Source organism: Vulpes vulpes, chromosome 2 (genome assembly GCF_048418805.1).
Source record: "Vulpes vulpes isolate BD-2025 chromosome 2, VulVul3, whole genome shotgun sequence".
NCBI lineage: Eukaryota > Metazoa > Chordata > Mammalia > Carnivora > Canidae > Vulpes > Vulpes vulpes.
The window spans coordinates 32703463-32727398 of record NC_132781.1 but is presented as its reverse complement, the minus strand read 5'-3'; the positions used below and the strand labels follow the sequence as shown (position 1 = coordinate 32727398).

The window sequence follows — 23936 nt, the reverse complement described above, 5'->3', positions numbered from 1 at the left end:
GGCATCTTTCCAGGCTCTCATCAGTAGTGCATCATGGTCCTCACTAGATTTTGCTTCCTTCCTATTCACGGGCCCTTCTCTGATCCCCTGAAGTGCCGTGAATATCCAGGCTCTCTCCAGCCCCAAGGTCTAGGACCAAGTCTCTGCCATCTCCACAAACCCTTCCCTATGTGACTCTGTCACAAGAGAGATTTTGGTGATGAGCAGGTAAGAAAAACAGGAATCACTGTCTCTGATTCTATCCTCCTGGAATTTATTAAATCTACAAAATAAAACTCTATAGCCTCAGATTAGGGCTCTGCAACTCTTGCTCACAGCTGCATCCGGAGCAAAAGATCATGGCTCTAACAAGCCCAGTTTGGATTATTCATGTTTGTGGGATATTTTCAATGTGTCACACAAGCCTAGATTTCCTTGCTATTTTTGTCTTTTGGAAAATTCTCCAAGAAACCCATGGTGGAAGTTCCTCTTTTCAACATAATTATGTTGTAGCACAGTAGGTTGATGGAGCTCAAGAAATCAATAATGTAGCTATTTTTAGAGCACAATGGAAGTCACTCTGCAAAAGGATGGAAAATGCCAACTCCCTAGGAAAGGGAGTGAGTGTAAATGTAGACTCTTAAAACAGGGAAATGTTTTGACCTTGTGTTGTTTACCATGTAAACACAGTGGGAGAATCACTGTCAACCTGGCTTTGTCCCATCCTGATTTATATTTGTTGGACTCTTTAAAAAAAGGAAGCTTAGAGTTTGAAATACATTTAGGAAGCTTCTGGTTCAGTAGTTCCCAAAGACTGTCTGATTTAGTGGGAAGCTTGTTAAAAATACCCATGTCCAGGCCTTGCTTGCTTCTGATCTACAGAATTTGAATCTCTGGCATTGGAGCTAAAGAAGCCTTATTTCTAATAAATCTCCTGGGTGAGTCTGACATGCACCAGGTTTGGAAACGAATAACCTAGTTGAACTTTCTACCTATCATTGGATTTCCCACTGCATTCCGTACACTCAGAGTGTGGTCCAAGGACCTGCAGCACTGTAATCTTCTAGGAGCTGTTTATCAATACAGAATCCCAAGCCCTATCCCAAACTTACCAACTCAGAATCTTCATTTTTCACAAGATCATCAGGTAATACCTATTTACATCAAATCTGGAGAAGCACCACTCTTCCTCATCCTTGACCATCCTTGATCATCCTTGATGGTCACCAAGTCACAGCTTAAAACCCCTGGGTTGGGGACCTCATTGCTTTACATAGAAACCTGCTTCTTTGCTGGGTGCTTCTCTCTTTTCCTTTTTTTTTTCAATTAAAGTTTAGTCGACAGATCAGCTGGTTCTAATTATTGAGCAGCTTTTTTTAAAATAGTGAGTTCTCATTCACCATTCACTTGTATTTTCTATAAATATGGGCACATTCTAAAAAGGTGACCAAAATAGACACAATCACATTATTAAAATTTCAGCTATTTCTTTATTGCAGTTCACAGAGTGAGAACCTTTCTTAACAGAAATGTATTTTCTTCTTTCTCTGTTTTCACACAGGCCAGTGTGAGGCTAAGAATGTCTTTCATATGGGACGCCTGGGTGGCCCAGCAGTTGAGCGTCTGCCTTTGGCTCCGGGCATGATCTTGGGTGCAGGGATCAAGTCCCGCATCGGGGTCCCTGTGATGAGCCTGCTTCTCCCTCTGCCTTTGTCTTTGCCTCTGTCCCTGTGTCTCTCATGAATAAATTAAAAAACCCTTAAAAAAAAAAAAAAAAAAAAAAAGAATGTCCCTCATAAAACCCTACCCAGGGCTGTAAGTTGCTAACATAGTCCAACATCCTGAATTTTCTCCACCATCCTCCTGATGCAACAGCCTGCATGGTATATGGTCCCTCCTCAAGGGTATATTGGTTTAACTCCTTGCTATTCAAAGTGTGGTTCATGGATCAGCAACACTGGCATCATCTGGGAGTTTGTTAAAACTGCAGACTCTTGGTCCCCCACCCTAGACCTACTGAATTGGAATCCTCATTTGAACAAGATCCCTAGATTTTTAAATTTCCCATTAAATTTCAAGAGGCAGATAAACCAAGTATATCACAACCACCCAAAAAGGATTGCAGACTTTCCAGCCCATGATCAAGCCCATCTCTTCAGATCAGCCAATTCCATCAGTTTAAGATCTGTTCACTGCAACAGTCATACTTATTGCCACCAAATTCTGCATTACCTAGCATGTATTTGCTTGGTCCAAGTCACCAAAAATCCAACTCAAGTTAGCCTAATTAATAGGGAAATTTTCAATTTGGATGCTAGATACACAAGTAGCCATTATACTATTTGTTCCATATTTCTATTGTTGTAACTTTTTTCATTGAAGTAAAATACACTCAACATAAAATTTAACATTTTAATCTTTTAAGTGCACATTTCAGTATTATGTGTGTTTACATTATTTTGCAACCAATGTCTGTTCCATATTTTTGATCATCTGAAATATATATATATAAAAGAAAAAACTCTAACAGGAAGTCTAGAGATAAGACAGTCTTCAGGGTTGATTTAACTCAATGACTCTGACTTCCTTTACCCTTCCTTTGGAGGCAAGACGGCACACAACCACATTCAGAGAAAGGCAGAGAATCTCACAGAAGAAAAAGAAGAGCTTTCCCAGAAATCTTGGCAAGACTCTTTTCACATCTCATTGATCTGAATTGGATCACATGCCAGTCTCTTAACTGGCAAAGAGATTTTAAACCTCATCAGATTATTGTCTTAGAAAGGTCACTCTAGTTTCAGTATGGAGAAGAATCGAGTGGGGACCAGAAACAGAGAGGTCGGGTGGTATCCAGTAGGCAAGAGCTACTGGATAGTGACCAGTGATCCTGGCGGTGGAGAGCCAGAACAAGATTCCAGAGATATTTATATGGCAGATTAACCTGACTGAGACCTTAACTCTATTTTCTTCTGTTGAAAGAATAAAAGTATTTTTCCGGGGATCCCTGGGTGGCGCAGCGGTTTGGCGCCTGCCTTTGGCCCAGGGCGCGATCCTGGAGACCCGGGATCGAATCCCACATCGGGCTCCCGGTGCATGGAGCCTGCTTCTCCCTCTGCCTGTGTCTCTGCCTCTCTCTCTCTCTCTCTCTGTGACTATCATAAATAAATAAATAAAAAATTAAAAAAAAAAGTATTTTTCCCTCCACCCTCCCTCAAGAAAGCAATTAAAGTCTTGGTGGATTGAATTTTTCTTGCCTCCTGGGAAATTAACAACCCTTTGTTTTACACAAGAAAGCAAATAAGCCAACCATTCACCCACCCACCCACCAGAAGCAGCATTACCACCACCACCACCACCACCACCACCACCACCACCACCACCACTATACCCAACAAACTTAGCTCACAAAGGTTAGGGAACTCCATTGAGGTACTCAGTGCAGAAGGGACAGTAGAGAGGAAATGGCTTGGATTCTTGAAGCCTGAAGGGCTGGAGGGATTGCTAGTCACCTGGGAGATGCAGGGCCCAGAAACAGGGAACTTTAACTCCCACTCAGCTTTCCCAGATGGCACAGGACTTCTGATGAGTTGGTACATGGATACCTGGGACTAATCCCAAAGGCTGGCCATCCTGGGGACCAAGTTAGTCATGAGGAAGATGGGCATGATGAGCACAAAGTAGCTCACTCCTGTGAGAGAGAAGGCCATGACTATCCCAGTAATGACCACGATGGAGTGGATGTCCTTCCAAGGCCCAGGGCCATGACTCCAAGTCCAGCAAGCAGGAAGGGCTGCCAGTACCAGCTGATACTGGATTTCTCATCAGCTTTGCTGAGTGGAAACTTGGAGTGATCCAATTTAACCATGCACACTATTGTAATAATTCACATAATACAGTTGAGAATAAATACGATGTATACCATGCTCTACCACCCAGCTTCACACTGTTTCCTCTGCCTGGATGCTCATTCTCCAGATATCCACATTGCTTGCTCCATCACCATCTTCAGGTAGTTACTTAAATATCACAGTTTCAGTGAGTGTTTTTATGATTTCCCTTAAAAAACATTTCAAACTCTTCTCCTGGCATTCTTACCATCTTTCCTTGCTTTAATTTTCTTCATGGAGCTGACCACTCTATATTGTACCATGTTTTACTTTTTTCTTTACTATCTACCTGGACCATAATGTAAATTCCATGAAGTCAGAGACTGTATGTCCCTGGGGCTTAACGCAGTGCCCCACACGTAGAAGACCAGCAATAAATATTTGTTAAGTTAATGAATGAATGAATTGATGAATTGTGGAATAAACTCATACCTACCACATTTTAGGGGCTTGGACAGCATTGCTAAGAATCCTTACTCAAAGCAAGTTGCATCACCCCCTAATTTCAACCCCAGTAGCTGTGGCCAAATGATTTTTTTGAGAGAATAGCCAAAAACTCAACTCAAAAGTGTAGCTATGAATATAGACTTTCAAAAATTCAATTCAAGGAAAGTCAGTGGGCTTTAATATGATTAAACTTGAAAGAAGCCTGCAGGTGGCAGAAAGTTCTGCTGCTTATTAGAATTTTTGAAGACATTAATTTCTTTGCATTTCTAGGAGGATACCAAGAAAGAAAGGAGCATGGAAAGCGAATTTTAAAATCTCTATATTTCTAAAAATGGAAACTTCTTGGAGGGGGAGGGGCCGTAGAAGCTGATGTCATCAAGACTCCTACAATTTAGAACACTCCTATTGCTCCAAGCCTTGACACAACACTGAAGGCCTGGGCTAACCTGTAGGGACTGTAGGGAAAATGGGGCTGCCCACGATAAAAAGCAGCTAATCAAAAACTGAATATATTTCTTGGGAAAAGGCATTTGAGATCTAACTAGGGCATATGAATGAACTGCTTCAGAAGCTGAGCTTCTGGGTACTGCTTATTCTCTTACCAAGTCTGGTAATGTCAGTGTGCAAATAACCATGTGGTACTGCCTATTCCACCCGTGGGTACACTGCCTGGAAGAGACTAGGGAAAGATAGGGATGGCCTGAGTAAGTTGGCCTAGGTTTAGCCCCACTCCCATACCAGTGTTTCTTAGGATCACCTCCCTCAAACTTACTTATAACGGATGCTGTTGGTGCCCTGCCCTGGTCCCCTTGACCAGCTGCTGAGCGTATTGACTGTCAACTGCTTACATGCACACATATCTCAGGATTGCTCTTGGCTGATGGGTGTTCCCTAGCCCAGATGCCTAAGAAGTTCCATTTTGCTTCTTTCAGGGAGTCAATTATTTAATGATCCCTGATTGTTTTGTAATACAGAATGGTATGGTAGTTAGAAACCAGGGTCTGGGTATGGGAATAACTAATTGGCCTATCTTCAAGTCTGTTGATTCCTTCTTCTGCTAGTGCTAATGTGCTACTGAGGCTCTCCAGTGAATTTTTCACTTCCTTTATTGTTCTCTCCAACCCCAGAATTTATATTGTTTCTTTTAAAAAATAAGTTATATTTCTTTATTGATAGTCTGTTTGGTGAGACATCATTCTCATACATGCCTTTAGTTCTTCAGACAGTTTAGTTCTTTGAACATATTCATTTAAAAATTATTTTCATATAAACATTATACATATATGTCTGTCTGTCTATCTATCTATCTATCTATCTATCTATCTATCTATCATTTTATATATAGATAGATAGATAGATGAGAGATTCAGGAATCATGTCTTTCCTGGATATACACACCACCCTGCACATGTGTGTTGCCTTCTAGAATTCCAAGATAATACCAGAGCTTTTGAAAAGTTTCATGAACATTTATCAGTCTCCAGTTTTTCCTTCAAGTTTTTTAGTTAGTTTCTTGTTTGTTTCAGGTATTATCATCACCTCAAATGGCTGCAGTATTCAACAAGTGCAATACTGAACAAAAGCAATGTTGGTGCTTTTGACATTCCCCCTCAGGGAAAAGGCTGTTCACTGTAAGCTTGAGCTGAGGAGAGGAAAGAAGGAAAAGGACAATTAAGATGCCACACATCTCATTGTTCCTACTGAAATTTGGCTGTTTTGCTTGAAGAAATGCTCTTTGGATTATTGCATGCTTTTGGTTAATTTCCAGATTTCTAAAAAAGTTGATTTGGATAAATGTTGCCATTTACTGCTTTTATGAAGAAGTCGGTTTTTGAGATTCTTCCTCCACCATTCCAGAAGTAGTTTTTTTTTTTTTAACTGTCTTTGTTTTCTATTTAACTGATTAATGCTCTTATATTTATTATTCTTTCCCTGCTTCTTACTTTGGTTTTTTCTTCCTAGTAATTATTATTATTCCTAGTAATTATTATTTCAATCTAAATTGAAATTTAGATTACTGATTTGAAAGGTTTTTGCTTATAGAAGCATTTTGTTTTACATTTTAAAAAGATTGATTGATTTGAGAGAGAGAGCACAAGCTGGCAGAGCAGCAGGCAGAGGGAAGGGAGAAGCAGGCTCCCCGCTGAGCTGGGAACCTGATGTGGGGCTCAATCTCAGGACTCTGGGATCATGACCTGAGCTGAAGGCAGACACTTAACTGACTAAGCCACTCACGAACCCCAGAAGCATTTTATGCTAAATTTCCCTTTAAGCATACCCAACATTTTGATGCATTGTATTTTCATTTTTATTCAATCCAAGATATTTCCTAATTTCCATTATGGCTTCTTCCTTGAAAAATGGATTGTTTAGATGTTAAATACTAAATACTTGGAGTTTCCCAGATAACTTTGTTTTTGATTTCTAGTTTAATTCTGTTTTGGTCTTGGAATGTATTTTATATGATTTTGATCCTTTAAAATTTATTAGACTTGTTTCATAGCCCAGAAATGGTCTTATTAGTCAATGTTTCATGTGCACTTGAAAAGAATATGCTTTCTGTTGCAGACTGAAATATTCTACAAATGTTGATTAGGTCAAATTGACTGATGATGTTGTTCAAGCCTTCTATAAACTTACTGGTTTTCTCCCCACATATTTTATTATTTACTAAGAAAAAAGTATTATATCTCTAACTATAATTGTGGATTTTCCTATTGCTCCTTTCATTTCTATCAATTTTTTGCTTCATGTACTTTGAAGCTCTGTTATTTTAATTAATTAATTTATTTATTTATGATAGTCACATAGAGAGAGAGAGAGGCAGAGACACAGGCAGAGGGAGAAGCAGGCTCCATGCACCGGGAGCCCGACGTGGGATTCGATCCCGGGTCTCCAGGATCGCGCCCTGGGCCAAAGGCAGGCGCCAAACCGCTGCGCCACCCAGGGATCCCCAAAGCTCTGTTATTAAGTACATAAACATTTAGATTTCCTATGTCTTCTTGATAAATTGCATTTATTAGCATATATTTACAAAATATATCTCTATCTCTGTTAATATTCCTCATTTTGAGGCCTATTTTGTCTGGTTTTTTTAAAAATATTTTATTTATTTATTCATGAGAGACACACACAGAGAGAGAGGCAGGGACACAGGCAGAGAGAGAAGCAGGCTCCACGCAGGGAGCCCGATGTGGGACTCGATTCTGGGTCTCCAGGATCACAACCTGAACTGAAGGTGGCGCTAGACCATTGAGCCACTCAGGCGCCCCTATTTTGTCCGTTATGAATATAGCCACTCCAGCTCTCTTTTGATTAATTTGTATTGTAGATCTTTTTCCATCCTTTCAGTTTTTTTATTTTTAGATTTTTTTAAAAATTTTATTTATTCATGAGAGACAGAGAGAGAGAGAGAGAGAAGCAGGCTCCATGCAGGGAGCCCAACATGGGACTCAATCCCGGGACTCCAGGATCATGCCCTGGGCTGAAGGCGGCGTTAAACCGCTGAGCCACCTGGGCTGCCCTCCTCTCAGTTTTAAACTATCTTTATATTCAAAGTGGGCTCCTTGTAGGTGGCATATAGTTGGATTTATTAAAAAACTAATCTGACAGGGATCCCTGGGTGGCGCAGCGGTTTGGCGCCTGCCTTTGGCCCAGGGCGCGATCCTGGAGACCCGGTATCGAAACCCACGTCGGGCTCCCGGTGCATGGAGCCTGCTTCTCCCTCTGCCTGTGTCTCTGCCTCTCTCTCTCTCTGTGTGTGTGTGTGTGTGTGTGTGTGTGACTATCATAAATAAAATTTAAAAAGAAAAAAAAACTAATCTGACAATCTCTGATTTATAATCAGAGTGTTTATACTTCACAACCCCTTCCTCCATCTTCAAAATTGGAGAGAGAAAGACTAAAGCAGAAGTTGGTCCTATTTTTCCTCATAAGATTGTTTCATTCAGGAGGATCTCTTCCTGGGACCAAGGTAAGTTCAAGGGATATTTTTTAGGCACAAAGTATGGACACTGTGGGACCCAGAAAAGTTATTGAAGAACTATAGTGATGTTCTTCTTCTTAATGTTTTCCTGAAGTCTTATAGTGAGGACAGCCCGAGTGAGCTATAAAGTACTAACTGGGGAAGGGAAAGGAAGAATGATGGGCTATTCTGGTGTGGCTCAGAATTGCTCTGGTTTAGGAATGAAAAAATTAGGGAAGTGGTTGGGGCAGGAGTAGAGATCTAAGGAAGCTGCACAATTCGAAGGAGAGGCCATAGATTTGAGTCAGAACATCTACATAAAGTCCAGGCTCTCTGCTTCCTGGTCTTAAGACTGTGAGAAATTTGATTAACATCTTGGTTTATAAATGCATGAAATGGAGATGATAATACCCTTCATGATGGCTTGTACAAGTGCTTTCTAAATCAATTCCTCCAAATGATGATGTTATTTTAGGGAGAACACTGATGTCAACTCTGAACCACCCTGGTTGGCAATGAGGGTGGTAGGGTTGCTGGTGACGGTTCAAAGGATATTGCCCTTTATACTATATAATCCAAACTTATGACTCTTAGAAAGATGTCAGTATATAAGTGTGGTGGGGAGCACATTGATATGACATTGATATGACAGCATGAACTCCTTCAAGAATCAGATAAAAGCCATGAACTTGTTCCAGAAAATGCACCCCATGAAATCCTAGGGAAAGAATTAATAGATCCCTTGAACCTCACTCATGGACCACATTTTAAGAACCCTGATATACAGATACCAGTAAATAAAGAGAAAAGAAACTTAGTTTATTAGTATAAAAATAATTCAGTTGGAACACCTGGGTGGCTCAGTTGGTTAAGTATCTGCCTTCTGCTCAGGTCATGATCCCATGGTCCTGGGACGGAGCCCCATAGCAGTCCTGCTCAGTGGAAAGTCTGCTTCTCCCTCTGTCCCTCCTCCAGTTTGTCCTTTCTCTCTCTCTCAAATAAATAAATTTCTTTTAAAAAGTAATTTGATCATGGTTACTTTAATAATTTACATTTCCATACTATGTGGTATAGTACCTATTTTGCTTATGTCAGATTGACACTATAAGTTTGATTTGGCTATAAACTAAACTTTTTTTTAAGATTTATTTATTTATGATAGACATAATTTGAAGGTTATCTAGGTAATTTGGTGGGGACAGGTGATTTGGAGACCCTACTCTTCTGCCATCTTGCCCCTCCTCCTCTATTTATGATAGACATAGAGAGAGAGAGAGGCAGAGACACAGGAGGAGGGAGAAGCAGGCTCCATGCTGCAAGCCAGACGCGGGACTCAATCCCGGGACTCCAGGATCGCGCCCTGGGCCAAAGGCAGGCGCTAAACCGCTGAGCCACCCAGGAATCCCTAAACTAAACTTTTGATTTCATGCTCTGCCTTTATCATTTGTTGTTCATGTGGCATAGTGTTGTCTATTTACAACTTTAAAAGGAAAAATTAGAGATATTTCTTTCTTTAAAAGATTTTATTTGTGGGGCACCTGGATGGCTCAGTGGTTGAGCGTCTGCCTTTGGCTCGGGTCATGATCCTGGGATCGAGTCCCATGTTGGGCTCCCCATGGGGAGCCTGCTTCTCCCTCTGCCTATGTCTCTGCCTCTGTCTCTCATGAATGAATAAATAAATAAAATCTTTGGGGCAGCCCGGGTGGCTCAGCAGTTTAGCACCGTCTTCAGCCCAGGGCGTGATCCTGGAGACCCGGGATCGAGTCCCACGTTGGGCTCCCTGAATGGAGCCTGCTTCTCCCTCTGCCTGTGTCTCTGCCTCTCTCTCTCTCCTCTCTGTGTATTCTCATGAATAAATAAATAAAATCTTTTAAAAAAAAAGAAATCTTTAAAAAATATTTGACACAGAGAGAGAGAAAAAAAAGCAGGGGGAACAGCAGGCAAAAGGAGAAGCTGAAGCATACTCCCCACTAGGCAGGGAGCCTGACGTGGGGCATGATCCCAGAACCTGAGATCAGGACCCTAGCCAAGGGCAGACATGTAACCAATTGAGCCACCTAGGCGCCCCTAAAGAGACCATTTCTTAGGAGCTAGTATTCTGTCTTCATAGTTTCATCTGTTGAAATAATTATTTCCCACGTTGGAAATTGTGTGCTCTTATGGAATAAACTGGTGGTGAGAAGCTGCAGGGCAGAGTGGAAGGTGTCAGGCTTCAAACACCAACCTGGGCTGGAATCCCAGATCCTTCACCATTCAGAAGAGTTCAACCCTAGTAAGCCCTTTAAACCCTGGCCTTCAGGGACTTCATCCATTCAGAGGGAGTAACAATGCCTACTTAAGGGGATTTTATGAGAATCAGGCCAATGCAAACAGAGCGAGCAGGCTGAATTAGATTCTACATAAATGGCGCTATTATGGTGAGTCCTTGGTGTTAGACAACAGCGGCTACCCTGCCCCGGGCTCCCAATGCCAGGTTATCAAACTGGCATGAGATTCCGGAGTTCAGGGGACAACTGCTTACTCTCTCGGGAGGGTGGCAAACGGCCAACACTGGTGACTGTTGACGTACCCCAAGGTGCCGGACTCCAGGTCATGGTGCGTCTTCGCTTTGATAGACCAAGGAAGCATGATTTCTGAATAGCACTTTGCTGCCTTTTCAGGAGGCCGGTACAGTATCCTCAGGTGGCTTAAAAATCCGGAACTAACACATACGGGGGGGGGGGGGGGGGGGGGGGGGTACCAGTTCAATAATAACCCATTTCCCTTCCTTACTGTTAGCTTCCTTGTTTCTTCTTTCTCTGGCTCAGTGAATACGAACACCAGGACTAACGACACTTCTGACACTTTTTTGTTTTCTTCCAAAAACACATTTTTCACGTCTGAGGAAGGGCCAACGCCGTCCCCGACTCCTCCGGGAAGAACGGGTGCCTTCTGTGAGGCACGTCCACCGATTTTGAGGAGAAAGTTCCCCCGCATTCAACGGAAGGCAGTGTGGTGTGGTGTGGTGTGGTGTGGTGTGGTGTGGTGAGACAGGTCGAAGTCGAGGGCTCAGGTCGCCTGGGTCTGGTCCCCATCGCCATTTCTGGATCTTTATGAAAGTGGCCAACGGCGCTGCTCTAGTGTCCTCACTGGTAAAGTGCGTCGATCCGACCTTGGGTGTGGACGAGCTCTGTCGCACACGTGGTTGGCCGTGACCCCGCACGTACCTCTACCCGACGGCGCCCAGGCCTTCCGCCCCAGCCGGGCCCTCTCCGCGCGGCGCGTCGCCGGCCACCGTAGGTTGCGCGCGCAGCACCCCAGCCGCCTCCTGAGCTCCGCGTCCCCGTTGCCAGGGGCACTGGGGGCGGTGCGCTTTCCGGCGCTGTCGCGGCGAGTCGCAGCTGTCATGGCGGAGACGGTCTGGAACCCTGACACCGGGGAGGCTGTGTATCGCTCCCGGGACCCCGTGCTCAACTTGCGCCTCCGGTAGTCGCGTCGTCCCAGAGCCCTGTGCCTTTACTGCTCTCCGATAATTGGAGCCTGAACCTCACTTCTTGTTTGCTGAGTCCCCACTTGCGCTTTCAGTCCTGATCTCTGTCTCCCTGGTCTCTCCGCGTCTCCCTCGCTACCCTCAGCCCCCTCCACTCACAGCCTCCAGACCTACCCAAGCCCTTTCAAGGCTGCCCTCCTCAGATTCCATCCGCACTCTTCCCTTAAGACTCCCGGCCGCGCTCATGTGCACCTAGCCCACCTTGCTAGCCCCACCCTCCTTCTTTTGTCCCCCTACCCCCCCCACCCCCATCTTTGCTCTGTGTTCATCATCACGTTATGTGTCTTGTAATGAGTATTCCGGGCTTTTCTTTTCCTCACAGAGTCCACCTGCAAAGAATCACATCCAGCAACTTCCTCCGTTACCAGCCCGTTGCCCAGCTTGGGAAGGACCTCATAGACTTGGCCACTTTTAGGCCTCACCCAACTGCCAGTGGGTGTATGGTGTTGATGCGGCTTCTGGGGGATCGGGGGAAGGGTCTGGGGGCAGTAGTTAACTTTTAAGATAGAATAGGCCCAGATCTGTAATCTGAGAAAAGGCATAGAGAAGTTGGGTTCCTGCCCAAGGTCACATGGCTGGTACATGTTGAAGCAAGGATTTGATCGCAAGCATTTTTAACTACTCCATTATGTTGTGTAAGAAAATCGGGTAAGACATGGTTCTTGCCATCAAGAGCTGATCCGAATTGTGGTCAAATGTAGTTTTCCTTACCACAGAAGCCAGAAGAGTGAGGGAAGGCAGTGTGTTTGTGTTAAATCACTAGTCTCTCTGCATTTGTTGTTATCTGTTCAGATATACTCCTGGGCAGGAGTATGAGTTGGTGGGTTATGAAGCATGTGTCTCAAAAAGGCATACTCAGCCAGCAGTGTATTCGATTTGGTTCTTTAATAATTTATTTGCCTTTCCTCTTCTCTTCTGGTACTTGGTCTCCTAAGGCTGCAGTGCTTGTGGTTCTAGACATATGGCCTCAAGAACAGCAAAGACAAGAACACCAGAGCTCCTTTCTAGCAAATGTTGACATTTGGAATTGAAGAAGAGCTAGCTAGCTTATATTCTGAATTTAATTCCTGACACTGAATTAGATTAAGTAATTCCTGGGAGCCATGACTTCCTTTTATTCAAATTAGAGTAGTAATTAAGACTCTTTGGGTTCTAATCCTGGCTTCTACATATATTCACAGCCTCTCTAACCTTTGTTTACAGTGAGTGCTTAATAAATCCCCAAACTCCAGCTGGTTTTGTGGTAAATATTAGGGCAAGGACCTGGGATATAACTACTCACAGAGCAAGAAGTAGTGCTGATTTGACTCAAACATTTGATTCACTCTGTGATCTTTGGAGGTGGACACCGCTCAGAGGAAGAGGAAGAGGAAGAGGTCGTGATTGGGTGGCAGGAGAAGCTCTTTAGCCAGGTGAGCCAGTGCCACTTATCCACTCAGTTTACCTCCACCTAGCTGGTCTTGGGGAAAGATTCTTGATATATATTACCTAACTGATTTCCAGAAAGTTATACTTTCCCCCACTGTGTGTGTGTGTGTGTGTGTGGGTGGGTGTTTAAAGCTTTATCCGTTTATTTGAGAGACAAGAGAGGGAGAGAGCGCGAACACAAGCAGGGGGATAGACAGAGAGAGGGAGAAGCACTCTGCCCACAGAGCAGGGAGCCTAACATGGGGCTCAATCCCAGGACCCCGAGATCATGACCTGAGCTGAAAGCAGACTGAACCAACCAGGTGCCCCACTCCCCTGTTGTGTTTAAAGGGCAATATAACATAATGAATGACTACTGAGTTTTACAATCCTGGGTAAAGTACTTTTCACCTCTGGGTGAAAGAAATCTGCCATCTATAATAGCAGAGTTGGATTAGACCATCACTCTGGCTCCTTTTAGCTTTAACATTCTTTGGATCTGCTACCCTCTGTTAGTTCAGATAAATGGAAGTTGGCTATGGAAACATGTCAAATTGCATCGGCTCTATAGAACTGATTTGACTAAACAGTTACAGGAACAAAAGTTTGACATATTCTGAGTAGATCTCTGTGTCCCTGCGACCTTAGTTTGAAGTAGATCTGTACCGAAATGAAGCAGCCTGTCAGAGCCCTTTGGATCATCAGTACCGTCAAGAGATCCTGAAGCTGGAGGATTCTGGTGGCAGGAAGAACCGAAGGATTTTTACCTACACGGACTCTGATAGATACACCAACGTGGAGGAGGTATTGTTTTTTCTGGGGTCCCATAGCTTCCTTCTTTTCCTCCCCTCGCTTTCTGGCCTCACTGGGTCCTGTGCATTAAACCAGAAGCCTGTTAAGATAGACAGCCTAACTAGGAACTACCTTGTACTGCTGGCAGCCAGTCTGGAGTAGAGTGGACACAGTCTTCAAGTGGTATGGCTGCTGCTCCTTGCCCACCTGCTGGAGGGCCTAGGGGAGCTGGCGCTGTATCTAATGATAGGCTTGCAGACTAGAGACCAGGAGAAGCAGCCCTGGGCTTGAGTTTTTCCATGCATCATGAGATGAGACAGGTGGGTGGAGTCTCGAACCATCTAGATAAAAGTCATCAGAGAATGCAGCCACAACTCTGTGTCTATGGGTTTGATGAGACAATCAGTACAGCTGTGGGTAATCGCTTAGTGCAGTTTGCCTGTGCTCACACACCCTTACATTTGCCTTAGTCCCCATATGACATGTTCTTTCCAGGGAGTTTTTAAACTCCTTGAGAATAGAGCCCATATTTTATGATTTTTGTCTATGACCTTGTAGCTCTGCATGAAGCAGGTATTAAATGAGTATTTTTGGAAGATTAATGCTTAATGTTAAGAAAGCTCTGGGTTGGTAGCATGTAAAATTTGGGTTTTCTGTTTTAGAAAAGTAAATGAAATTACAGTTAGCGCTGAATTACCGATGGGAGGACTTTTCACACTATGCTTTGTATCCTATTTGGCATCTTCCAAGTACCTGGTAACATCAACATCTACCAGGCACACTCACCCAACTTTTTTTGTTTTTGTTTTTACCCAACTTTTGGTTGGTATGTACTCAGAAATTGGAGACTCATTTTAAAGATTTATTTATTTATTTGAGAGAGAGTGAGCAAGAACAGGGGGAGGGGGCACAGAGAGAGGGAGAAATTCCAGGAGACTCCATGCTGAGTCACCCAGGTACCCCTACACACTCATTTAATGTTAGCATAAATAAACCCATTTCTGAAGGATAACATGCTGCTAAAATCTTGGAACAAACCAAGGCGTGGTAGGAATTTTCTTTGGCTTGTTCGTACCACTGCTCCCCTCCCCAACACATATAATTGTGAGATGGCTTTACCTCTTAGATTCAGGTCCCAGATGAGGTTTCAGAAGGAAGACTTGCCTTCAGTACCTGATCCCATGTGGCCCTGACCAGTTGGGTCACAGGGCGCTGCTCTCTTTTCCTAGCACTGTCAGAAAATGACCACTGCAGCCCGGGAGGTGCCATCATTCTTGGTCGAACGAATGGCCAATGTCAGGCGACGACGGCAGGACAGGCGAGGGATGTAAGTGCAAATGAGCACGGGGGCTGGGTGGAGGGGCCTTTGTAGTCCTTCTAGGCCAGTGTCTGGGTATGTCTACCAACTCGAGCTCCCCATCCTGCATAGGCCTCGCCCCTGGCATGCTCTCCCAAGTGCGGGCTTCAGGCTCTTCAGGGGGTGCCTGGGAATTGACGCTTCCTGTGGTGCCTTTCAGGGAAGGCAGCATCCTCAAGTCACGAATTGTCACCTGGGAACCCTCAGAAGAGTTTGTCAGGAACAACCATGTCATCAACACCCCTCTTCAGACAATGTACATCATGGCAGACCTTGGGCCGTATGGAAAGTGAGAGAAGTCCCTCACCACCCAGCTCAGATCCTCCTCTTTTCTCTCTATCCATCACCTATCCTGTTATAGTCACCTTGGGGTATGTAGGAGGGGGGGACTTTTTCTTTTTCTTCTTGATTGTACTTAGAAGAAGGTGTTTGACTATGATAATTCTCACTACAGCCTCTGTCCTCTCCCCTGGCATGGGCCGACTACCTCCTCCTCTCTGGTTGATGGGACCAGCGGTCCTGAACCTAGGTGTTGATTTCCTGGTTTCTAGACTTGGCTATAAGAAGTATGAACATGTCCTCTGTACTCTGAAGGTGGACAGCAATGGTGTGATCACAGTAAAACCTGATTTCACTGGCCTCAAAGGACCCTACAGGTGAGGAGAAGAAAAAAGCGGGAGTGGGGACTGGCATTCATTCCTTCCCTTGGCTTCACTTATTGCCCCTAGTTAAGGGGATTCTGAGAAAGTCCTTCATCTGCCCTGATTTCTAAATTCCCAGCCAATAGTTCATATTCTGTCTTATAATAAATCCTTAAGATCCTGGGGACTCTGTTCTAGGAAAGTGTGCAGCTATACCAGTTTGAAAGGGCCGACTTCAGTGGTATAATTAAGTGAAAATAATTCTCTGTGCTGCTGCCTGTAGGACCAGCCAGAACAGGGTGGGGTGAGCTCAGACAGATCGCTTCCTCTGGGCCTGACTATTCCTACCTCTATGTCTTACAATAAGAGAACTATATGTTAGAAATGATCAAGGTGAGAGAACTGGGTACCAGGATGTTGTGCTTTAGGGTTTCCCCATGACTTTGAGACAGAAATGGGCCCCAAACCTATGCTGTGTGTCCACTTTAATGCCCCTTCTGCTTTTCCGCTTTGTTTCCCTCGCCTGCTCATCATTCTGGCCACTTTCATCCTCGTTTGCTTCAAGTGAGGTGTATGGCCAATGATGGCTTATCCCTGAGCTAGGTCTGGAGAGACACATTTCTTCTTACCAGAGTTGGTCTTTTTGTGTGACTTTGACCCTACAGAATTGAGACTGAGGGGGAGAAGCAGGAGGTGTGGAAGTATACAGTGGACAATGCATCCTCCCTCGCACAGCCAGAGGAGGAAGAGCGGGAACAGCGTGTGTTCAAGGATGTAAGAGCGAATTCATTCCAAGCGCAGGGATGAGCCTTGGTGCCTGAGAGCTGAAATCATGTTTGGGGTCAATGTTCATAGTTGCAGGGTCTTTCTTACTGGTCCTCTCCTGACATAGGAAGCATTGCTGACATATCAAGAACTTTTGATCATACTATAACATAATAATAATAACAATGACCATTTGTTTGAGTACTTACCGTGCTCTGCGAGGCCCTTCACATACTGTTTCATTGAGACTATACAACAACCCTCTGAGGCGAATGCTTTTATTATTACCATTTTTATAAACGAGGAAACTGAGATTGAAAAGCTAAGAAGTCTGCCCAAGGTCATGGGGCTTGTAAGTGCAAGAGCCAAGGCTGGGTCCCAGACCAGCAGACTCCAGAGGCTCTGTACTTCACTTTAAAATGTCAGTGGCTTAGATGCTTCAGCTTCCAGTTGTCTGTGGCATTTCCCATTACAGCTTCTTTTCTCCCTCTCATTCAGAACTGACCCTGGTCTGGCTAGGGTTGCATTTTGAGTTTGCATATGGTTTGTTTCCTCAGCTGTATGGCCGGCACAAGGAGTATCTCAGCAGCCTTGTGGGCACGGACTTTGAGATGGTGAGTGGCCTGGCTTCCCGCAGCACCATGAGCTGGGATTAGCCAGAGCATTTAGAATGTGGCTGAGTAATAGCATCTCTTTTAAAAGACATATTCTCTATGCCAGAAGGAAATCAGAGAATAGCATATAGAGCAGAGTTCTTGTTATGTGTTACAAAATAAAGCAGAGGTGCCTGGGTGACTCAGTCAGTTAAGCATCTGATTCTTGATTTTGGGTCATGTTATGATCTCAGGGTCATAAGGTCAAGCCCCATGTCAGGCTCTGTGCTCAACATAGAGTCTTCTTGAGATCCTTTCCCTCGACCCCTTCCTCCCACCCCCCTTCAGAGAGCTTTCACGGGCTCTCTCTCTCTAAAAAAGTAAAATAAAATATGGTATATTAAAAAAGAACTGTTAATGAAAAAGAAGATGTCAGTGAAAAAAGTCTAGAAGGGTACACACATGCTATGGGTGGCTTTCTCTGGGGTGGGGGTAGGGGTGGGAAGGTAGATGGGTGTTGGGTAGTGAGAGGGATATGTCAGGGATGTTTCCTTTTTATTCCCTAAACTTAGTGGTTTTAAAATATTACCACTGGTAATGCATTCACATATTACTTTACAATTAATTTTTAAAATTAATATAAAGATGAACAATGTCTTCCTCACTCTTCATGTGGATATTTTTCCTAAGTGCCCCATAGAGAAGGAATGGCACCCTTTCTGTTTATCAAGTAGTTTAGTTTTTTTTTTTTTTTTAGATTCTATTTATTTATTTGAGAGAGAATGAGAGTGAAAGAGATCACAGAGAGAGAGAGAGGGAGAGGAAGATGCAGTCTCCCTGCTCAACAGGGAGCTTGAAGAAGCTGGGCTTAATCCCAGGACCCTGAGGTCATGACCTGAGCCAAAGGCGGATGTTTGACCCACTGAGCCACCCAGGTGCTCCTAAATAGTTTAGCTCTTAAACAAACCAAACAAAATAGTTTATGTCAGTTATTCTGTTGTCCTGCTTTCTTATTCCACAAATTCCATTCCTAGATCAGGAAACAAGCGTAGGATTACCTAGCGGTTTCCCTCTCTGATTCTCTTTCTCCCTCTCCCTAAAAAAAAAATCATTATTTTTATATTGCATCAGCAGCAGATGTTCAGTGTCCAAAAGTCAGATAAGAAATCACAAGTAATTAAAAAAGCGAACTCCCTAGTTCCTTGATCTCAGGCATCTAAAGGGAACAGGGGCCACCAGCTTCCCACTGTAAAGTGGCTATTCTTATAAGCTCTCCATGCTTCATTGCCCTCCTCACCCTTTAAATTATGTACTTTCTTTATTGTCACAAACTTTTAGAAATGAAGGAAAGAGAGCAGCGGAAAGGTGGCAGAGCGGGGAGGAAGCTCAGTAGTGGTGCACTCAGATCTGGAAGCCCGTGTCAGGTCTTCCGGGGATTTGTGGATGCTCTGGAGGCGGAGTGCTGATTCCCCCAGACCTCTTGATTTGTCCCTCTCCTCTCTCCCTTAGACTGCCCCAGGTGCCCTCCGGCTCTTTGTAAACGGAGAGGTAGGTAAGTGTCCTTCCAGACAGACATTCCCCTACTGCTGTGCAAGTGCCTTGACAGCTGCAAGGTAACCCGCCCCACTGCAGGGGAGGCCCTGGGTTGTCTACGCTACTTGGAAAACTGAGTCATGAGTCTTTCCTGGAAGCACAGAGAGGTCCTGGCCCTCAAGGGACTTGCCTCCTGAAGTGTGCAGACCCTTCAGGACTGTTGGGTGTTAAGGGAGATAAGAGAATAAGCTGAAATTGTATCTTGTTCTCTTAGTTTCAGCCCAAGGCTATGAGTATGACAATCTCTACGTCCACTTCTTTGTGGAATTGCCAACCACTAGTAAGTAATATTCATGTCTCTTTTATACCCATTCTGACCATTTTCTAGAGGCATTCAGTCCGGCTTCCCCACTTTTTTCAAAGAGGTTGTTACTGTCCTTTTTAAGGTCATAAATGACTTCCAAGTTGTCAAATCTTGCGGTGACATCTCTGTATGCACCTTGCATGGCCTCTCAGAAGCATGTGGCACAGTTCACTGTTCCTCACTGAAACTCTGCTCTTGGCTTCTGGCTCCACATGCCTCTCTTCTCTCTTGGTGGTGGTTCATCAGTCCCTTGGTTGTTTGCTCATCTATTGGTCTCCAAGCTTTAGAGTGGCCAAGTCTGGGGCTGGGCCTTCTGTTACTGTCTCTCTAGAGTCTTTCTAGGCGGTCCCATCCATCCCATGGCTTGAATACTATGTATGTCTCTGACCCCTAGATTTCTCTCTAGCCTTGGCCTTTCGCCTGAATCCAGGCTCATATCCCATTGTCTGTTTGTCATTCCTGCTTAACGGGATCCAGAGAACTCTTGATTCTCCCTCCTGCGTCAAACGTGCCCTCATGGTCTTCCTTAAGGGATATGGCAATGTCATTTACTTAGTTGCTGATGTCCAAAACCCAGGGATACCCTTGATTGCTCACTTTCTCTAGCTCCCTATAGCCGGTCATTCCATCACTGGGTCCGGTCAACTTTGTCTTCAAATGATGTCCTGAACATCTTCTCTCTTCTACCTACATCTCCTGCCGCAGCTGATGAATTAACTTTCTAACTTACCCTTTTGCTTCCTTTACAGTTCATTTGCACAGACACCATGGCCAAATTGAACCTTTGAAAATGTAAATTAGTTGTGTCTCTCTTGAGCTTTAAACCCCAACAGCTTCCCCTCCCACTTAGAGTAAAATCCCAGCTCCAACGCCTGAACGAGCTGGCCCCTGCCTATCTCTCCCTTACAGCATTCCCATCAGATTTTCTGTTCTTGAACATACCAAGTTCATTTCCACCTTAGGGCCTTTTGGGGATCATTTCCTTTGTCTGAAAACCTTTCAGTCATATCTTTGCATGACTGGTTCTTCTGAGTTTAGGTCTCACATAAGGGTCACTTCTGAGAGATCCTCCCTCACCACCCGATCTAAGAGAGCCTGCTTGGGCAGCCTGGGTGGCTCAGTGGTTTAGTGCCACCTTCGGCCCAGGGCGTGATCCTGGAGTCCTGGGATCAAGTCCTACGTCGAGCTCCCTGCATGGAGCCTGCTTCTCCTTGTGCCTGTGTCTGTGCCTCTCTCTCTCTGTGTCTCTCATGAATAAATAAAATATTTTAAAAAAATAAATAAAAGAGCCTGCTTTATTTTTAGAAAATAAATCTATCACTACCTAATAGCCTCTTGTTGGTTGATTTGTTGTCTGTCTCCCCTTCCAACTGGAATATTAGCTCTGTGAGAAATGGATCTCTCCTGTTTGCTCACCAATATATCGCCAATGACTGGTCCTAGCACATAGGAGACACTCAGTAAATGTTAAGTGGATGAGTGAGTGTGTGAGTGAATGAATGGATAAAGGAACTTTGTCTTTTTCTCAACTACTTGCCTTCCTCCCAGGTCATCTTACTATATATGGTCTTTGGCTTTCAGATTGGTCAAGCCCAGCATTCCAGCAGCTCTCAGGAATAACACAGACCTGTGCCACCAAATCCCTGGGAATGGTATGGAAAACAAGAGGGGTATCTGGAGAGGAAATTATGGGGCTGCCACCCTGGGGAGAATTCAGAGTTGGGTCTGGCCCTTCTCTGCAGGCTCTATAGGGCTGCCTGGTCCAGAGGTTCCCTCTCTGTTTTTCTGAGAATGGTAGTAGCTTGTATGTGGGTGCCCCTTCTTCTCTCGGCCTCTTATTTCCCACACGGGGTGATAGTTTTTCATTTTCCTTGCGAAGGCTTCAGGAAGAACAGATTCTCAATGAGGCCTTGCCTACCCAATGACACTGAGTATAAAATAATACTTCTCTTCTTTAGGAGAAGGTGGCTTACTTCTCCTACCCATTCACATTTGAGGCCTCTTTCCTCCATGAAGACGAATCTACTGGTGAGTAGGTCCTAGGCTCGGGGTCTCCTCTGGTGGTGCCCTCTTCAGGAAGGCCTCCTGTGACCCGGCTGACTTCTCTCCCTTCTCCCAGATGCTCTTCCAGAGTGGCCTGTGCTCTATTGTGAGGTCCTCTCACTGGACTTCTGGCAGAGGTATCGTGTGGAAGGCTACGGGGCCATGGTGCTGCCTGCCACCCCAGGTGACGTCTGGTCCCCGCCCTTCACTGGCCCACATGCCCTAGCTCCTAGGAACAAGACTAACACTTCTAAAAGATTTGGCCTCTTCCATGAGAAGGAGGGATACTTAGGAATTAGAAGCATTTAACTTGCAAGATTCCTTGCTCCTTTTGAGGAATTATCCCCGCTGCATTAGGGACAACTGAATGAAGTCACAACTAACCTTGAAGTGGTGTAGCCCGAGCGTCTGTGGCATCTGCTTCATGCTCCTCTGTTTTGACATGCAGCCTTGACAAAGAAGCTCAGGCAGGGTGGGCACTTGGCATACATGTATTGAATGGATCATTCTTTGTTTTGAAACAATAGCCATTGTCTTCTGTTGGGTGCCAAGCGTTATACTAAGTGCTTCTCGTTTAATTCCACCGCCACTCTGAGGCATAGGCCTTACCGCTGCCACTTTCCTAGTAGGCAGAATGGGGCTCAGAGGGGTTAATAAACCTGTCTCAGGGACACAGGTCATAATTGGCAGGGCTAAAATTTGAATTTCTAGCTGATTGGTTTCCAAACAGGTGCCTCAGACCACCATGATCACCTCACTGGTGGTCAGGTTATCACCAGACAAGGTGTTTTAGTGGAGGCTAGGGCCTATGTCATTGCTGGGAGTCAGAGACCATGTGTCCTTTCTGGCTGCGGCCCCTCTCCCCTCTCTGGCACAGGCTCGCACACCCTGACCGTCTCCACGTGGAGGCCCATGGAGCTCGGCACGGTGGCTGAGCTGAGGAGGTTTTTCATTGGAGGCTCTCTGGAACTGGAGGACCTCTCCTACGTGCGGATACCAGGAACCTTCAAGGTGACTTTTGTCTCTGGGAAGACTTTGTGCTGGGAGCTTAGGTTCCTGTCTCTTCTGGAGAAGGTGGGATTTGGGTTAAGGCCCCTTAATTGTTTCATTATTACTTAATCCCTTCCTTCCTGTAGCTTAAGCTGGAGGTCATGGCCACATCTTGAACCAGGTGCAGACATCTATACTGCTATCCTAGGAGATCTTGGGAAATGAGTATACTTAGAGATTCCCCGGGTGCCGTCAGAGTTACCGGCCCCTCCTTCCAGCCCATCACTGAGGCTTCAGTAATCAGAGGTGGGGAGGATTGTCAGGACACTTGTAAGACTGCTTAATCTCAAATGAGGTTGGCGCATCCCCTGATTTACAGTTAGGAGCCCAGTGTTAGCCTTGAGGTGATGGAGTCTGTGGGAATGAGGTTTCCCCAGCAGATCTGTTCTGCGAGAATGGGAGTAAGAACGGGGGTGAGGTTAGCATGGTGCCCAGAAGCCTAACACTGAACTGCACTCCATAGGGGGAGCGTCTGAGCCGCTTTGGGTTCCGCACCGAGACCACAGGCAGTGTCACATTCCGCTTGCACTGTCTGCAGCAGTCCAGGTGAGTGACCCCGGCCCTCAGCCATACCCCTGAAGGCTGGAGAGCAACTGTGGCCACATGGTGGGCTTCTGTGCAGGGCCTTCATGGAGTCAAGCTTCCTCCGGAAAAGGATGCGGAGTGTGCTGGACCGTCTGGAAGGTTTCAGCCAGCAGAGTTCAGTTCACAGTGTGCTGGGTAGGTTTCCCTCCTCTTCGCAGCTAACCCTCCCTACCTCCCCCCACACCAGCCTGAGCCACGCTCCTGCCTGCGCCACAGTGGCTCACTGCTGTATCACTCTTCTCCCAGAGGCCTTCCGTCGTGCCCGGCGCCGCATGCAGGAGGCCCGAGAGAGCCTTCCCCAGGACCTGGTGAGCCCCTCGGGAACCATGGTTTCCTAGCTCACTGTGGCCCCGGTCCCCTGTGCAAGAGGACAAGACGGGTACCATCTGAGGCCAGTGCCCTCCCGCATCTTCATCTTTCTCACAAGAGACCCCATTGGACTGCCGAGAACCAGAAGAACTGAGCAAGTCCCAGGCCAGCCCCTCTGCCTAATCTTCAGCAGGGCCTCCCCGCTGCTGGGTAGCAATAACGCTGGAGACCCTATGGTGCCCCTCTTCATATTTCCTTTCCTGCAAGTGGCTGTCACAACAAGGCAGGCCTGTTGGGTTAGCCCAGTGTGGGGTTCTCTTTTCTGGCTTGTCTCACTGTCTCAAGAGTAGGGAGCTGCAGGTGCCTCCTGCTTCTCAGCCTGCCTTACAAATGGAGGCTCAAGTAAGGGAAGAAGGAGAGATCTTGAATTCCTGCCTGAAAGCCTCAGCCTCCTCTTTCTAGGGTAGCCTTGTCCTGCTGCCTGGGGTTTGTTGGGTTTGAGATATGAGTAAGTGAAGGCTGAAGGCAGTGCCCAGTCCTCTCTGCTAGCCAGGTAGTATCTTTTATTGTGCTTTTTGTACATAAGAACTTTTTATACTGACTGACGTGTCGGCTGTTTTTGTATTCAGGCTCTGGTGTGGCCAAAGTATTCTCCTGAACCTTCTCCCTTTCTGCCCTTCCCTACTCCAGA

The 23936-nt window shown here is 45.4% G+C and overlaps 1 protein-coding gene across 3 annotated transcripts; it reads left to right on the top strand.

Moving 5' to 3' along the window:
- Positions 1-11519: 11519 nt before the first annotated feature.
- Positions 11520-23846, top strand: MKS1 (MKS transition zone complex subunit 1). Of its 3 annotated transcripts, none has more exons than XM_025996014.2 (18): positions 11520-11742; positions 12129-12238; positions 13148-13218; positions 13862-14017; positions 15235-15332; positions 15523-15651; positions 15914-16018; positions 16669-16777; positions 17326-17382; positions 18871-18913; positions 19169-19234; positions 20840-20910; positions 21217-21286; positions 21378-21485; positions 22179-22312; positions 22815-22897; positions 22974-23071; positions 23183-23846. In XM_025996014.2, exons 1-18 carry the CDS (start codon positions 11663-11665, stop codon positions 23272-23274), a joined length of 1680 nt encoding a protein of 559 aa, XP_025851799.1. In that variant the 5' UTR covers positions 11520-11662; the 3' UTR covers positions 23275-23846. The 3 variants fall into 3 exon arrangements, with proteins under 3 accessions (XP_025851799.1, XP_025851800.1, XP_072603671.1); XM_072747570.1 differs by having other exon boundaries at positions 11628-11742; positions 13010-13218; XM_025996015.2 differs by lacking the exon at positions 22815-22897 and having other exon boundaries at positions 11521-11742; positions 23183-23536.
- Positions 23847-23936: the final 90 nt, after the last annotated feature.